Raw genomic sequence first — 18,754 nt, 5'->3', positions numbered from 1 at the left:
GCCACTTCCGGCTTTTTTCTTTTTGCTTATGTGGTGCTGAGGAATCGAACCCAGGGCCTCAGGCATGCAAGGCAAGCACTCTACCACTGAGCCACCTTCCTAGCTCCTCCCTTTAGTCTTTAAGAAATCTTGTCCTTAATTTCAAGCTCTTGAGTACTATTTAATAGCTGTGAAGAAGTATTATAAAAAAACAATGGCTCTCAAAATCCCATTTGATTCTGCCATTTTTCTTTATCTGTATTATCCAATCAGGTGGGGTTTTTTTTGTTCTTTTTTAAAAAGAGATACTGGAAAGTTTTGAAATGGTATTACTTTCCAGAGAAGCCACTTGCCATATATAACTGTGGATCACCTGATAGGTAACTAGGAAGATGAAGAGCTGAATTTTAAGTTGTATATTATTTATTTTACTTAGCTTTCAGTGGCCAGTCACTACCCCACTTCTTGTGGGTTTTGTTTATTTTTTAATTTTTTTTGTTGTTTGTTTTGCCGGTTGTGGGGCCTGAAATCTGGGCCTGGGCGCTGTCTCTCAGCTCTTCAGCTCAAGGCTAGCGCTCTACCACTTGAGCCACAGCACCACCTCTGGCTTTTACTGCTTATGTGGTGCTGAGGAATCGAACCAAGGGCCTCATGCATGCAAGGCAAGTGCTCTACCACTGAGCCACCTTCCCAGCCCCGCTACCCCCACTTCTTAATTTAAATGGGTATTACCATGTCTCATGGCCTCTAGGTCTCCATATAGTTGCTTACTTACAATTATGTGACTATCTGCAAACAACCAGAACATGGCAACTCTGGAGGTTATAACTGGTCACATGATGATACTATGTTCTCACTGAGTGAATAAAGCACTCGGTTGTTTTAAAGTAATCACAAATTTCTCTGTGATTTATTCTTATAGTTCCATCTTTTTTCTTGCCAGTCTATTTTTTTTTCCTTTAGTACAGGAGTTATTTCCCATTCATAGACATATTTCTTCACTTGTTAGAGTGTTCATGCTGAAGTTTTGTAAGATATTGTCTATAAATGTTATCCTTTATCTTATGTATTCCACATTCATTTGTTCTACTATAATAAGTGAGTGGTAAAACTTTAGCAGAGCAATGTTTTTACTCATATATACCTACACCAAAATACATAGTAGGAAATAAGTGCATGCATGTATACCTACAATATACATACATATACATATCTATACTCTCTATATTTCTTGTGCCCTTAGGATTTACTTCTATAAAATCTCAGTGAAAATTTTAGCAAACTTCTACTTCAGATTTTTTTGTTACTTTTGTTGCAAAATTGTTATTACTACTATTATTGTTGTAATTACTGTCAGTGGAGAATTTGGTTCACTTTACAGATTCATTGACCTTTGGATCAGAGTTTTTCTCAGTACTGTGAAAATAATTAAATATTATAAATATTTCATAGTTCTAGTCCAAGATCATAACTATCTACAGTCTTATTAACACTTTGCCATGATTTAATTTTTCCTGTAATTTGTTCTCTATTTTAGAATGAGTACAGGCTAACCTCAGGGACAATTTCCTCAGTAGAGTGGAAAGCATAAGGATTGAAGGACAGAGAAAAATGCCTGAATTGGACTAGTTTGCTATGTTATGTTCGTTGCTTCAGGGGAATGTTGAGGCAACTGTTTCCTCCTGAACTCGGCAGGGAGAGGAAAAGGAGACGTGGTTCCTCTTGGTTAATTCTGTCTAAGGCTTCCTGGAAACCCATCCCACGCTCTGTGTGGCCCTAACCTGGACGACTGTAGGTGGTCAGGTTGCTGTCGCTGTTCCCGGTGCCAGATGTGCAGCAGTTGATGGAGCAGTCATTGTGGTTGTTGCCCGTGTTGGGCCACGTGTCTGCCAGCCAGGGCTGTGCTGCAGGCTCGCTGATGTTCAGAAGTCCTGGCCTGAAGAAAAGAAATACATGATGCCAAATGTTGTGTGAATGGAAAAAAGGCTGCTCACTGGGAACTCCAGGAAACACTCCATTTAGTTCATTATGCAATCATTTGGTTGAACAGTATTATACTCTGATTCTTCGTTATTTCCAGATAGGCAACTCTAACAGAAAGTTCTGGGGTATATCTCAGAATTGTGCATCAAGTCATAATCTACCAAGCAGATAGACTAGTGTTTGGAGCTACAATTTGCTATTGTTGGCATTATTCCATATTGCCTTTCGTCACAGTAATTAAAAATTACATATGGCACCTAAAAATGTAGGAAACTAGTGCTTTCTCTTTCTTTCTTTCCTTTTTTTTTTACTTGTAGTATATTAAATACATTCTACTTAGCATCATTTGCGTTTCTTCATTTTGGATCTATTATAAAATTACAATTCTCATGTGACTGTGCTTTTTTCCAAATAAATAAGTAAATAGATACATACATACATACATACATACATACATACATAAAACAAAGCACAATGACTGTGAATGCTTTGCTGTCATCATAGGCTGACAGAACTTTTCTATTTATGATTGGTTTCCAAAAGAAAAAGGATTAGCAACTTACACTGTAGCTTTCTGTTGAGATATGTTTGGAATAGTGTTAAAGATGAAGGCGATCCATAGTTTTATTGTCCCATTATGAGCCCGCTTTTTTATTCTATTGAACATCTCCCACATTTCTTTCCAACTGCTTATATGGTTCAGTTGACTTAAAAAAATTATTATTCACCAGGTATCTTTTTCTGCTACAATCTAAGATACACAAGAGCTAGACTTTTTTCTACTTTGTTCACCGATGGATTCTAAGCAGCTAAAACACTTCCTGCCATATACTTGGAATTCATGATAAAGGGGGAAAAAATCACAATTCAATCATGTTGTAGTTGATACCTTCACTCTGTTACCTCTGTGTCATCACTGCATCTTTTATCATTTCACTTAGAAAAATGTTCATATCTATTCAGTATTTGAAATAAATCACTGCTAGAATTCTGTTTTTATTTTGAAAAGTTATTAGTAAAATTTTCAAATCAGTAAAGAATTTTTTAAAAAAAATTCTGTCCATAGAAAACAGTATGCTATCTGGCCATTGTTTCCTATACAATAGCAGCTTCTAGCCCAGGTATAGATTATTTAGAGAATGAACAAGCTTATGGTTTCTGTGTGTGCACAGGATTTTGAGTGTGTGCACATGTGTCCATGCACAGAGAACAGTTTCAAGCCAATTGATGTCGGCATCCATGAATATTCACCTATAAAGAGGTGGGTAAATAATCAAGCACCCCAGGTTTACTCATGAGAAAACATCCTGATTCCAGAAGCTCTTTCACAAATGCCTGGGCTTTGACTTACATGATATTCCCCTGAAGTGAAACACAAAACAAAAACCACGACATGCTCTGATCTAATGCCTCAACCTAGGGGATTTATTCGTTATGAAAATCTCTCTGGCCTTGGGTCTTTGGGGCTTAGGTTCACAGGTATGAAAACAGGAAGCTAGCTGTCCCTAGGAAAGAAATCACTAAGTTCAGTTATTTTGTCTGATGTTCTGCTCCTTGAATTCAAGAATCACATCTTACTAATTTTCTCTGCCCAGAAGCTTATTCAACTTTACAAAGAAGGGCACTCAATAAATTAATTGAATTTGAATTTTAAAATGGTTTTAGTTGGAAAATCTTTTTGTTCTCCCCTGGTACCAGGATGTTATTGCATTTGAAACCCCAAATCAGCATTTTGTGGAATATCCTTCAGCTTGCCTCATGCAATGTACACCCTAGCTCAGCTCCTTCAACCTCCTGCCACACCAATTTGTGATTTCTCTGTGAATATGTTAAGGTTCACTGAATGATAATTACCAAAAAAACATAAGTACAGGATGGAGGTTCATTTTAATTAGAAGGGGAAAATCTCTTTGTTAACAAGCTACCTAGATCCTTTCTTCTATTTCACCATATTTCCCTTCAAATGGAGATGTGACCTATGCTGAAAGCAGAGCCATCAGAAACAAACATAACCTGCAACTTATGAGCAACTGCTGCTTTCGGCAGATTTTCAAATGAGCATTTTTTTCTTTGATAGTATCTGTTAACTAGCTATATTTCTTAATCTTCATAAATGCCATAGCTTAATCACCTTAACTCCTTTTAATCACTTGCTAAATCAGCAAGTCTGGTCTTTTTTGGTTAAAGTCCGCCCTCGTGTGGTCAGTTGCTAAAATGCAATGGCTCCCATTGGTAATGTATCTCGTTTAGTTTAACAGCAGAGATCAAATGGAATCTTTGTAAGATGGTGGAACAATTTTTTGTTTTTAAGATAAACCTTTTTTTTTTTTCAAAAAGAAGAAGACATTGTATCTCAGAGGAAGACTAGAAGGAACACCTGGAATTCCCACTTAGGCTCCATGAAACAAGCAAAATAATTACCTCCCTCCACTGCTCACAGCTTCACCTCCTCTCTGATAAGTTACTAGAATGTTACAAAAAAATAAAAAGAACAATTAATAAACATGCCTGCATAGTCCAAAACCATTACATTCATGAACATCCTACAAGAATGAAATTCTTTCTTCCTTACTAGAAACAAGATACAAGTCATTATAAGATGTAACATATTTATTATTGGACTATTATTTTAGTTTTTTTTGTAGAATTAAGTATGCATTGGTTTTATTTTCTTAAAGTTCCAACAAGGTTGAGGAAAACAAAAATTACAGTAGATTCATGATAAATATGACCCTTACTTATTTATTCATTAACAGCTTTATAAATCCCTTTTGAATTTATCAGATCCCACAATTTCATGATATGTATGCATCCTTCCCAGAACATGCCAGAAAACAGAGATAAATGCTCTTGGTACACACAAACATGTGTGCTGGGTTGTGACTATTAATTAAGGAGACCTATTTCTCTTCCAGCTTGTGAAAACCCTTTCTCATTATATTTACATCAACCATGTATACATAATGAAAATATATCTTAATGCTTCTAAAAGCATCCTCAGCTTGATAAATTTGGGATTGAAAACATGGCTAGACCAACAACAACAAAAAAGAAGATTTGCACATAGTTAGGCAAGGGGTTAAGAAGATTAGCTTTTCTGTGAATACAGACACATTTTCTAGGGAGAAATGTGTTTTCCAAAGCTGCCAAGTTTTGCTACTTAGAAAAACTCTGAACTGGTAGTCTGTTAGGGAGAGATAACTGCTCCCAGACATTCCAGTAACTGGATTAAAACCAAGAGGCCCGGCTACAGGTACACTGCTGACTGATGGGAGTGATGAGAGGGAAGGGGTCCCATTGCAAGGAAACTGAATGGGGCAGAGAATTTGGACTTGGGGAAAATGAAGTTTTATCTTTCATATGTGCTGGACATGTTGGTTACCATTTTGAATATTGACTGAATGCTCAAAGAACTAAGAAAGGAGAGGGATTTTATTTTCCCTCCTGGGAAAATGTGAAAGCTGAAATGAAGGGGGAGGGGGGAATCGCATTGCCAAGTATGAAATAATCAATGAGATGATTAGCATGTTAAATCATGCCAAGGGTTCAACCGTGCCTACGGAAGGGGCACACATGCAATTCAGGTTAAGGTGTGATGTGGTGTAGGTATAAACTAAATGGAGGAAAAGAGAAACAAAAAAATCACACCGACTCTTTCTACTTCCAATGCATGCCTGCATGAGTAGATGAAGTATTGGATTCTATTTACATCCTTTCCCCCAAGTTACTGCTGAGAACCAACTAAAACCAGAAACACAATAGTAAAACACATGCCAAGGTAACAAAGGGAAGGGAGAGGAGAGGAGCAAATATGTACCTGTTGGTGTGAAGGTAAAGGACGGGACTGAAAAATCAAAACAAAATAGAAACCAGTTATTAAGCTGAAGAGAGAAGGGAATACATCACATTAGTATAAATCAAGCAGACAGCTGAACATAAAACAAATGTAAACAGCTAAGCCAGTAGGTCTGACACTCTGCTATATGAATAAAACAAAATCGGAGGTTTTAAAAAAGAAAAATGCTTGTCTCTACAGGTACCACTGTGGCGTGTAAGACAGCTAACACTCTTGGGAGGGGAGTTGTCTGTGTTAGCCTGCAAATGACCCTGCATTTAGTGACGTTTGTACAAACAGGAATCCCTTTCTATTAATCATTCCCAAACACCGGATGATGGATTCTTAAACAAGTATTATCAGGGTTTTGCTGGAACCTTATCTGGGAATCTGAAAGTAAATGCTTATTAAATGAACTAATAGGTGCACTTAAGTGTTCATTACTGGAAGCAGTAAGGAAGGAAAAAGAAAGGAGAAAGGGAGACTGGGAGGAGGAAGGAAGAGATAGAGATGGGTGGAGAAGGAGGAGGAGAAAGAGGAAGAGGAATAGGAAGAAAAGGAGGAGAAGAGGAAGAAAAAAAAGAAGAAAGAAGAGAGGGGAAAGAAGAAAAGAAGAAGGATGAGGAGGAGGCAAAGCAGAGGAGGAGAAGGAGGAGGAAACAAAGAGAATCATAAAATCAAACTGTCTCACTGACAAGAAGTGCCTGAATATAGAAACCTAATAGCATTACATTTTCATCATCTTAAAAATTTGTGGAGACAGGAAAAAAAAGAAGTGTGGAGCCTTGAACTTCAATGTTGCCATCGTAATTTACATTTAGAAGCTTTCTCGGGGTAGGATGAACATATTCTTTTTTCCTTCTGTGATGCTAGACACTAAACAATAGAACAATAACACTCCTCTGAGAACCTTCACTCTCTCTGCAGTTATAAATCTTAATCTAATCAATAATGCCTGAAATTGAACTGCAGACCTCAAAAGTAGCAGCCTGGCTTCCCTCCCACTTTCTCTGTCTTCTCCCATTCCTGAGTGTGGGATACTGCCAGAGTCATTTCCATGTCATTTCATACAGGGAGGAGACTGAATTATTGTCCAATCTTTAAAGTAAAGGCTGCCCTGGTGAAGAAAGCAAGGGAATCCATATTTCTTTCTTGAAGATTAAGGATTGCTTTATTTTTTAATTCTTAAGACAAACAAACAAAAATACTGATTAACATATACTGAAAAGAATAGGCTGCCAAAAAGGGATTTCCTATTTTCCATTTGAACATTGATTCTTTTTTTTTTTTAATTTACTTTAGGATTAGAGTTTGGGGCCTTGCAGAGTGGAATGCTAAAAACATCCTCACAAATTGTTCCTTCTTCCCTAGCTTCTTTCCCTCTGAGCACCCAAACAAGAGTAACAAAACCCTGACTTCTGTCTCCAGCGCACATACTGGCCTTCCTTTGAGCGAAGAAGCCTTTCTCCTAAGAATTCTATTGTGTTTTCTTTCAGCCAAGTCTTTTCAGAGAGTCAATGAAATGTACTGACATTCAAAAGTTCAGAGCCACAGTAACAAGTCTTCATTAAAAAGAGATGTACATCTGATACAGAAGCAATTCAAGCAAGAGCCAAGTGCCTGCACATTAATTTGCGATCACAAGGACAAATGTGGAACTCAGGAGAGGGTCCTTGTCATTGCTTCTGACCTGGCCTAGAGAGAGGAATAGAAGGCGAGACTTAAAGGGGTGAGTACTAAGTGACATTTTTCCCACTAGCATCAAAAATCAACTTAAGTCTCAAAGCCTGGCATCTGTACCCACCCAAGGAAGTGGCTGTACTTCCTGGCTGCATGTGGACATGGTAGGGAAACGGAGTGGTCCAAGGGCCTGGGCAGAGGGAGACTTGCTTAAAACAAAAAAAAAAAGCCAGATTATAGCTTGATATTTGGTATTCTATGGGTCTTTGTCACTTACGTCTGTCTTATTCTCATAAAATTATTGGCTTTAACTGTGGTATAGAAAACTTAAGATCTTACAATGCATTTTAAAAAGGCTGGGTAAGAAAAAGAACCAGGAAAAGCAGAATGGATGTTCCTCGGCTTACATTTGTGATTATGTTCTGTGGGCGCTGCTTACGTTACACAGAAGGGAGTGGAAGAGATATTAGTGTCACAGGGTGTGCGGGAAGAGCACACAGGCCATGTGCAGCATGCTCCAGGGGACATTAGTAAAGGAAACAACATTTCAGCTGGGGGGGGGCGGGGAGAGGGAGATCGCCACATCAGGGGTGGGGCTTCGAGGCTACAACAGAGCATGAAACTTTTCCACTAGCAAGCCTAGTAAGTGCTTCTCACTGCTCACTGGCTATTTGCAAAACAGAATAGATCACACCCATCATTTTGACCAGTGTGTTCAAGAGACCGTGCATCCACGTGTGAAGCGGTCACTCTTCTTTATTTAAAGCAGATTTCAAAACATAGCGTCTTCCGCCAGTCCAGACCTGGCTCCTTCCTCACCTCCCCACACAGAGGCACCCATAAACAACCTTCTTGGCATTGATGTGTGGTTGCAGGTTTGTACGACAATACCTAGGCCTGACATTCTTCTTTTCCGGATACAGAATGACCAGTAAGTACTATGTGTGCAGGAATCTGGAAGCCCTCATTTTGTTTTCTGTGTTGCAGGCTGGGAAACTGACATGTTGCTTCATCTCTAGACAGGGCGCATGTGTGGATAGAAATGTAGGGAGGGATGGGAGGGAACACAAAGGCCGTCTATGTACAAGGAGAAGGTGGCATTAGAGCCGGCGAGGAGGCACTGAGATTCATTTTTACATATTGCTGATGGATCTGTGCTGATTGTTTTGTTTTCTTATAAACGTGGGAATAACTACTTAAAAACTGCTGACCAGAATGTCTTACCAATGCATCAGGACATTCCAGTTGTAGCTAGCACTGGAAATTCCTACTGAGTCATAGACTTAGGGAAATTACCTGGCTGAGATACATAGGACATGTTCAAGTAGGAAATATGAAGATAATGAGAAAAAAGGGTGGAGATGTTTGGGAAAGTCTGTCTTTGTTGGCACTCTTCTTTAGCTTTGCTCGCTAGCAGTACAAAACTTCTCTATTACATTGAAGTATGAGCCCTGAAACTAGGGTAATGCATGATTGGGCAACAAAATCATAACAATTCTGAGAGCAGAAAATATAAATAATTTTGTTGAGCTAAAGATACTTTGGAAAAGTGAGACTTACAGCTAAGCTATATATAGCCCAGACTTGAGGAGCATATTTGGGAGGGGAGGAAAGAAGATTATCTATCTGACAGTGTTAATAATCTCCTTGGAGGATTAAAAAAAATACAAATCAATAATCCTCTGAGTCTGAGGCTATCTAGCAAATGCATTTACAAAACAGCTCAGTATATCTGGTACATCCTCAAAACTATGACTAATAGCAGTTTTCTAAACTTATGAAACTCAGTGTTAAAAAATATCATGAGGGGGGCTGGGAAGGTGGCTCAGTGGTAGAGCGCTTGCCTTGCATGCCTGAGCCCCTGGGTTCGATTCCTCAGTACCACATAAGCAAAAAGAAAAAAAGCCAGAAGTGGCGCTGTGGCTCAAGTGGTAGAGCACTAGCCTTGAGCTGAAGAGCTGAGGGACAGCGCCCTGGCCCAGAGTTCAAGCCCCATGACTGGACCCCCCCCCCAAAACTATCATGAGGAACAGGTAAATATTCAACTTTGGTCCTTTAAGAAGAAAAATAATACCAAGCCTCTTCTCTCTTTTAATGATAGGCCTGGGGTATACTCACTGAAAAAGAACTACTTTTAGAAGTCATTACTGGCAGTGTTCTCTGTTCATTGCTTCACAAAAGGCAATAGCACTTTCCACTTTCACCTCCCCACCAAATACTGGAGTATAAGGCTCAGACTTAAATTCCTGTGATGACATCACAATTTCCATGGATAACATAAAACAATAAAATAATTGCCTAAGAGAACAGAGCAATGTGTGAGGACAAGTCTAGATGTCTCTTGATGAAGCATATTTGAAAACAAGGGGGTCCTGTGAAACTAATGAGCTTACTTTGTTTCACTGTTACCCCGAAGAGGTTTGTACATAGACACTATTGTAAAGAAAAAGTATTATTAAAATACAAGTGCATTAAAAGAATTACATGTAGAATATATATGTATACATGTAAAATCATGAGTAATTTAGTAGTTTTGTAAACACTGAGTTTTACTAAGCATAGTACAAGCCAACAAACTGGAGAAAGCTAATACCTTTTCGGATACCCGCATAAGTACTGGTGAGTCCATTCCTCTTCTTGCGGTGTCGATAAAGCCAGATGCTGAAGACCATGAGAATGATCCAGCAGGCTGCCCCGATTCCCGCAATGAACGCTGGCTGCTTCACCACATCGGAAATCTGCTGAGCCAGGCTGACCTGATCCTCAGGTGACACAGGGTTTCCATGAGAATCTGAAAGGACAGCTTCTGATTAATGGCAGTTGTATCCCCAGCGGGAGAACGGAAGCACACATCACAGAGAACGGCGGTTATATTAGTTGGCTCTGTTTTACACAGTCATTTCTGGTTTTTTTCTGTGCTTCATTGGGAGAAGTAACATAGTTTGTGAAATTTCCAGCAAAATTCCACTATTTCCCTTTTGATTTCATGAAGCTCTATTGCTCCTGTTTATGAAGTTACACAGGGCAAGGCTAAACACAATGTGAACATGCGAAACTAAAAACATGAAATGTTTTGATGCAAGCATAGAAGTAAAGAAGGGGCATTGCAGAAGGGCATGTACAAAAGATACAAATTTCCTCACAGGAACCTTCAAGTCCACATTTAAAAGAGGACAGATTTTTTTTCTCTACTCTAAGGCAGATCTTAAAAAACAAACAAACAAACAAAATGCCACAAGTCTGGTAATTTATGGTTGTGTCTCCTTCCCACACTACACTGTGAGACCCTTAACTGTTGAATAAACACATTACTTGAACCCATGTTCCAAAAGAAGAAAAAAATCCCATAAAATTACTGATCATTAAAACACAATGACAAATTAAGAGAACTATGAACCATCTCTCTTCTAAAATAATAACCACAGGCAGCAATAGCTATAAGAAAAGAACATTAAATATGCAAAAGAATGATCAAGTGTTATGAGTAGTCAAGAAGACTTACAGTTTCTATTAAACATTTTGATTCAAGAATTAAAAATTGATGAAGTGCAGAGGAAATAAAATGTACTCATTTCATGCCATGTGTCTTGAACCTAGGAAGACCAGTTCTAGTCCACCATTTCACCAGGTGACACCAAACACTCTGAGAGAGCTGGAAGCAATATCCCATTTTACTGACACTAATGGAGGCCAACCCCAAGCTCACCCAATGGGGAAAATTCTCATTCATCTGAAAAGTTGTAATATTCTTTCTCTTCAACATGTACTAAAGCAAGATGCTTGCTCATTCATTATGATTGGTTTTTCATACAATTCTAAAATTGTTTGACCCAGACAATATTCTTGCAGTGCATTCCTTGATTCCATTAATATTCTGAAAATAAGATGAACATTCTCACACCAGAGAAAGGATTGCCACTGGCATAGTCTCTTGAAATTTGTTTTATCCTACTTCCTCAATATGGCCAATATATATCATTTGCCCTATCCAACTAACTGGCTGTTGGGGATCTCCTCCCAGTGAGAAGACTGGCTTCTCTCACCCTTGTGATGTACAGTGGAACAGAGAGAGAACTAATCATGTCTGTTTTCTCTAAGAACCACCGTAACTCACCACAGGAAACACCATGGTGCAGCACAATGAGCAAATGAAGACCTCAGCCCTCTGGGTGAGCACATTGCTTCTGTGCATTTTCCTTTGTCAGCAGTCCTTCTCTCTCAAGATCTGTGAGTAATAAAGTGCTTCCATATTTCCTGTGCTTTGTTTTATTGACTTTGCTGAATCTCATCTGATCAAAACACCTAGCCCTAGCTCTTCTCCCAATCAAGGAGATTTTTAAAAGCCAGACAAAAGCCACACAGGAATATCTGCTGTTCTATGTAAGTTTCCTGATTGCCACATCTGGGCACAGAGCTGGATACTCAGGCATCATGTAAAGAATTATCAGGGTAAAGAATTATCCTGAAATACCCACAACCACATCTCCTAGAGCTTGGTCAGGTCAGAGCGGAAATTCACATCCATTCTGCAGAGAAAGACCTCAGAACCATATTAAAGAGAAATATTCCAATTAGGCTAATATCATCTGCCTTGACATAGAAATACTTTCCAGCTCCCAAATACATTTAGAACTCTAGAGAATTAGAATTCATTAGAATTCTAATGAATTACATAAAATTTGTATACATCATTCTAGACGAGTATCATTCCTTAAGTCAAAAAAGTATGAAGATTTCTTTTATGATTAAATATAATTTTATCTTGTTAGAGACAACGAGCAATGAAGGCTAAACAACATTCTGTAGCTTTGGACAAAGCCTTTATAAAACAGCATCTCTGTGAAATGGCTGAATTCCCATGAAGACAGTGTGTGTGTGTGTGTGTGTGTGTGTGTGTGTGTGTTATATCAGTGTGCCTGTGTGTTAGAGAGAGACAGAGACAGAAAAAGAGAGTATTTGCTTTTGCTTTTTTTTTTTTGACTTGAACAGACCGAGATTTCATTGTATGGATGGTCAAGGCTGAAAAACCTATTTTCTCAAGAATTCACTTTCCTTCAACTGCTTGTTGACTAAATGTTCTATTTCATGTTCTAAACTCTTTAATCTCTGGGTATCCTAAGAGCATTTCTACCTCTGAAAGAAAAAAGCCTCTTCTTTTTATTCCTTACACACCCTTTGTATCTGCCAGGTTTATAGATTTCACGGCTATTTGCCCAAGGTTAGGTTGGGTAGCTTCAGATTTTATGGAAAGAGTCAGGAGAGTCTCCATGCAAAGGGCCAGATGAGCTGGAGGGAGCGGGGGCGGTGTGACTAATGAACAAACAGTCACACTGCAGCTCAGGCTTTGTTTCATAGCAGCACAGCCTCTATTCACACCTGGAAAACTAACACATACTCATGATACCAAGAAAAGCAGATCTGAGTTGGTTCCATATCTTAGCTATGGTAAATAATGCTGCAGTAAATATGGAACCAACCCAGATGCCCCTCAGTAGATAAATGGATCAAGAAAATGTGGTATATATACACAATGGAATTCTATGCCTCCATCAGAAAGAATGGCATTGCCCCATGTTAGGAAATGGAAAAACTTGGAAAAAATTATATTAAGTGAAATAAGCCAGGCCCAAAGAAACATAGGTCCCATGGTTTCCCTTATTTGCAATACCTAGGATATGGCTGGGACAAGCGGAAAAGGCCAGATAAGATGATGTTAGGGGAATGAACCCCAAGATAGGGACACAAGTGTTTTTTTCTTTCTTGCTATTGTTTCGAACATATTTATAAGGTTTTGTTGCTTTGTATGTCCCTCCCCACGGTATAACCCCTGTTTTCACTGTATGATGTTGGTATATTTTGTGGAGGGGAAGAGAAAAAACCAAATCTTTAAATAAGGATACAGGTGGACCCATTGCAACAATGAGATGTACAAAATGCTATGTTGTAAACGATCTTTACAGCTTGGGGGGAGGGGGGTAGTTGTAGAGGTGGGAGAGCAGGGTTGGTAGGGGTAAAACAAAGGAGGAGGTAACAATAATTGATAAGAAATGTACTTATTACCTTGCTCATGTAAGTGTAACCCCTCTGTACAGTATTTTCACAACAAAAAAACTTTTTAAAAAAATTAAAAAAAGAGAAAACCAAATCTGACCCTTAACTATCAAGATTTAAGTCTTAAGTGAGTCAAATTACTCAAGCTCCTTTTTAGCCAATTCATTCTCCAAAAACAAGGTGAGAAAGTCATGTGTCATCAATGGGAAACATCAACATTGCACAGGTCACCACCATGTAAACTACAACTCTAATTTTGCCAAATTATTATTGACAATTCCTCCTAAAATGTGGACATATATCTAAATATCAACAATTTTCTAAAGATTACTTGTTTCTCCCATCTGTTATATTAATGTAGCAAATGGGTTCTGCACAGTTTTAATTTCTTTTATTGCTTCAGGAAAAGTTATGCATGACATTGGTCAAGACACACTGTATTCATAAACTACTTGTTTGAATGGCAACTCCTTCATACAACTACTTAACAACAGTAGAATATTTTTTTAAACATGGTTTTAAAATGTGCTCACCCCCCCCACATGCAAATAAACATTCTTGCCCATTGCTATTACAGAGTAAGCAAGCTGTCCAGTAAAAGCTCACCTACCCATAGGCTTGTTAGAAGAAGTCTCCTTAATCAATGACTGATTGGCAGTGGACCCAGTCATCTGCTTACAATCATATTGGGTAAGATTAATTAATATCCACCTTTCCAGATCTGAATCTCTTAAATCCTCCCATAGATTATGTGCTTCTTTCTTTCTCTCTGCTGCTTCAGGGACAATGTGGAAACCCCTTGTTAAAGATGCCAACCCTCCTTGGCCTGTGACCCTTGATATCTGTCTGGAAGAGAGTCTCACCCAACCACTGGACTTTAGGGAGAAGTCTTAACACTACAACATCACAATTTTTGCAAGTATACTGTTCCTGCAAATAGAACTGTGTCAACAGTGAGAGATCAACAACCAAGGATAAAGAACAGCCAATTTAATGAAGGCCAAATGTCCTTAAATTCATTTTGAGAGAATTCACAGATGTTATCAATAGTGTTATACAAAAATACTAAGTATGTGTTTGTGATGTACAGAGATTCTTATTATCTGGACCTGTTCTGTAATGTAACATCTGACATAAAATATTAACTGTTATTACCTAAAATACTGCTCCTGACTTGTAGCACACCAATGTATACATTTTAGTACCTTTTATAAATTTAAATGACACTTCTTAACATCTGAAATTCTTCTTCCCAAATTTTAGACATAATTGTTCTTATTTTTTGTTGTTGTTGATACTTTGGGCTTTACTTGTAATCCCTTATTAATTCACACATCATGTTTAATGTATTGTTGAAAGAAAATGAATTATGGTTACAGAGAAGCCTATGCAAGGATTAAAAAATTTTAATGCAAGGCTTTTGAAGTAGAAATTAATATTTAATTGTGTAAGTAATTCACATATAAACATATGTCATATGCTATTTGACACCCCAGTTTATCTTTTCTTATAAAAGCAATTAAAATTTTAACTAGACACTAAGTGTAAATTTAAACTTTCAATACCTAGTTTGGGTTTTGCCTGGAAGGTGTTTTTATTTTTATTGTATTTTTTAAATTTACTTGACTCTGAATAGTGTGTGTCTATGAGGGTACACAGTCGGCCTTTCTTGTTCACTGAAGTACTCTTGTTGCTCAATTCATGATATTTCTTGAATAGCTGAACAAATTCTATCAGTATAAGACTGATAGTATTAAGGATGCTTTGCTGGAAATGGTGGGGGTAAGTTTACATTTTGTTGTGAAGTAGCTACAGGCATGTGCCACATCAAAGGATTATGGATTTGGGACCCTGTGGTGGTATTAATGTGACTCTGATGTTCACATGATGACAAAAATGCCTAACAAGGACTTGCTCAGCATATCTTCCTATTGGTAAGCAATGCATGACTGTCTTGATTATACTTAAGTACGTTTCAAATAATACCCGTTGTATTTGTAAGACACATATAGCTTGGCCACTTGAAAACCAAAGCAAAGCAGAATGGGTGGTAGAGGGACAGACTGTCTGAGTGATCCACACAGGGACACTTACCTAACTGGATGAACTGAGGCTCACTCTTCACTCCAGGCCCGGCCCCGGTACTGGCTGCCACCTCTACACTGTATCGGACCCCAGGAACCAGGGAGGGAATGACCACGGAAAATGTGGAGCCATCTACTGTCTTGTTTATATGGTATCTTGTCTCATTGCCCAGACACCAAACCTAAAGGAAGCCCAGAAGAAAAGATATGCTGGTAAGTGCTCCTTATCAGTGTAAAAGATCAGTCTTCTAGAAAATGATCCATGTGCTAGGAAAGACAAGCCAGTGATTTAGATGTGTTTTAGGTTCTCAACAGAATTCAGACCTACCATGAATTGCACAAGAAGTCTTAAAAGTCATCCTTCCCCATGACGTAATTCTGAGTCTCACAATAAAATCCACTGTTAGCTATAGCTTCAAGATCTCTACATTTTCTCAGTCACTTTGTTGTTGTTGTTGTTGTTGGTGGTGGTGGTGGTGGTGGTCATGGGGCTTGAACTCCGGGCCTGGGTGCTATCCCTCAGCAATTCAGCTCAAGGATAGCACCCTACCATTTGAGCCACAGTGCCACTTCTGGTTTTCTGGTGGTTTATGGGAAATAAGAGTTTCATGGACTTTCCTGCCCGGGCTGGCGTTGAACCATGATCCTTAGAACTCAGCTTCCTGAGTAGCTAGGATTACAGGTGTGAGTCACTGGTGCCTGGCCTCAGTCACTTTTTAAATGATTATAATGCATATCTCTGCAAGCTCTTGCTTGACATTTTATGATATGTGCATACATATTATATATATGTCAATTATACCTATGTACATTTGTTCTTTCATTTATATGAAATATATGCTATATGATACACACATGATATATATGATATATATACATATATATATATATACATATACATATATATTTGATAAACAATTGAAAAAAGGACAATCATAATCTATCTAGTATCATGGGGCATCTGCATGGTGAGTGTGGCCCTGGGTGACTGCATAGCACATGAGCAGTGGCTCTGCAGGGAGTCTCAGCAGCTCTCTGATTTGGAAGTGCGCAGCACTGTTGCCATCCCTCCAGCTTTACATCAAACCCAAGAAAAGGAGGGAGAACTTGGGAATGATCTAAAGTACTTAGTAAAAATATGGTTATTGGCACCAAAACAGCACTGAACAACAAGGGCCATCATTGATTCTGCATCTATTGTGTCCACCTATTATAGCAATGGGAGAAATAAGCACACTGAATTTAAATCAGAATATTAGTTTTTCTTGCATTTAGGATGTCCTAAAGAACCATACATATTTGATGTCATGTAAGAACATTATTGTAATAACATGATTGTATATCACACTGACTTCGAGCATGTTTAGGACAGCATGTTATTTAAAAAAATAAAAATTTTGAATTATACTATAATCCTTACATCAGATTTTATTAATGGAGTCACCATAGAGACAGCTCTTACATTGTGAAGAGCGTGGGTGTGGGGCATGACAATCTTTGCACTCAGTTCCACACAAAAATGACCTACGGGAAAGTAAAGCTTGCTCTATATGCCTTCAGATGTCCTGAAGCCATATGTCAGACAGGCTTCAAGAAGGCTATTGTCCAAAGCCCTAATAGGAAACAGGATTTAAAGGAAATCTAAAAACACTGATGCCCTCTATCGCTTGGGCAATAACCTTTAACTTTTTTCTTAGGAAACTAATATTATTTTAATACAGTTGTCATGCACTAGACCAGCGAATGGTTAGAGACTGTACCAGAATCTGACCATTTAGAAATAAAAGACTCCTTTGTGAATTTTCTTCCTCAATTACATTACACAGCTGAAGCAATGCCACAAACTGATTTTGTACCAGTCAATCAGGTCCTGAAAGGCATTTTATTATTTTAAATTGACCATGAAGTTAAGTGAAATCCACCCTTTCACATTTCTTGAGGAGAGAAATGAGTTCTGACTCTTAGGGGAAAATGCCTATGTTACACAATTTTGCTTGAGAGCTGAGACACTGCCTTATTTTAGAACCTTAAGAATCTTCTACAACAGTCTATTTTTCCAGACTGAAAGGTTCAGCATCCTAGCAGGCCCAAGGATTGAAACAACCTTGACACTCACGGACATTTCACTTTCTAATGACTTTTACATTGAAAATCTTATTTGAAATATAACATACACAATGCATGAATGATAGTATTTTAAAGACTTCTTTTAAAAACATAGATCTACTAATACACACAAACTTATTTTCTTTTTAAATTGGTGTACATTTGTAACATGAAGATGTCTCATTGTGTGTTTCCATATATATGTAATACACTCTGAACTAATTCAACTTCTCCATTCCGTTCCCATTCCCCCTTTCCTTCCACCAACATTTTTCATTATTCAGTGGGTTTTATTACTCTGTTTCCATGTATGTGTGTGTGAGTGTGTGTGTGTATATGAGCATATGTATAAATATAAGTATATATGTATATATGAATATATAAGACTATATGGACACTGTATACCTGTGATGCAAATTTAATAAGATAACCTAGTATTTGTTTTTAAAAATCATGTTAAAGTAAGATATCATACCTAACATTAAATGTAGCTTACTCAGTTGCTACACAAGTGAATTTTAGCCTCAAAACATAGCCACATTCTTTATTTGTACCTCAACTAAGCATATATTGAAAAATCACCCAGCTCTACCAAAATATACATGCAAGAGCCCCTATCACACAACTGAGACAGAATCTCTGAAGAGGTAGGTAGGCATTTATACTTGCAGCATGATTCTACCAGACAATGTGGTGTTGGCCTGTAGTTGGGATGCTATTCCAGGTCAGGAGTCTATTTTCCTCACCACAATTATGTCTGCAGACACACATGAAGGTGTGTTCACCTTCCAACCTCCATGAGCAATCATCTTCTTATGAATCATTTTCTTATTTCCTAAGCTCAGTTCACACCCTAATCACAGTTTGAAATAGTCTCAAGTAAATGATACTAACCTAAGTATCATAAGTTGCTAGTAATTTGAAAAATATTCAGAAATCTAAGAAATTAAAGTTACTAGATACAAAAGCACTTAAATTAAATTTACATATGTGTTGAAAAAAACAACTACACTTAAACCTATTTTCTATGAGCTGT

General features: G+C 38.0%; 1 protein-coding gene across 3 annotated transcripts in view; it reads right to left on the bottom strand.

Moving 5' to 3' along the window:
* Positions 1-18,754, bottom strand: part of Robo1 (roundabout, axon guidance receptor, homolog 1 (Drosophila)) — an 829,689-nt gene that overhangs the window by 42,510 nt on the left and 768,425 nt on the right. For 2 of the 3 annotated variants that reach the window (XM_013034896.1, XM_013034897.1), the window contains exons 17-20: positions 15,623-15,794; positions 10,071-10,268; positions 4,384-4,426; positions 1,761-1,915 (exon numbers count right to left, since the gene is read on the bottom strand). In XM_013034896.1, the coding sequence (XP_012890350.1) occupies positions 1,761-1,915; positions 4,384-4,426; positions 10,071-10,268; positions 15,623-15,794 (568 nt within the window). Of the gene's footprint in view, positions 1-1,760; positions 1,916-4,383; positions 4,427-5,779; positions 5,807-10,070; positions 10,269-15,622; positions 15,795-18,754 lie in introns of all 3 variants that reach the window. The other variant, XM_013034895.1, reaches the window with a different exon arrangement.

This window comes from Dipodomys ordii, unplaced genomic scaffold, assembly GCF_000151885.1.
Source record: "Dipodomys ordii isolate 6190 unplaced genomic scaffold, Dord_2.0 Scaffold199, whole genome shotgun sequence".
Taxonomy (NCBI): domain Eukaryota; kingdom Metazoa; phylum Chordata; class Mammalia; order Rodentia; family Heteromyidae; genus Dipodomys; species Dipodomys ordii.
Note: the sequence above shows the minus strand (reverse complement) of the source record. Positions and strands in the feature narration are given on the sequence as shown.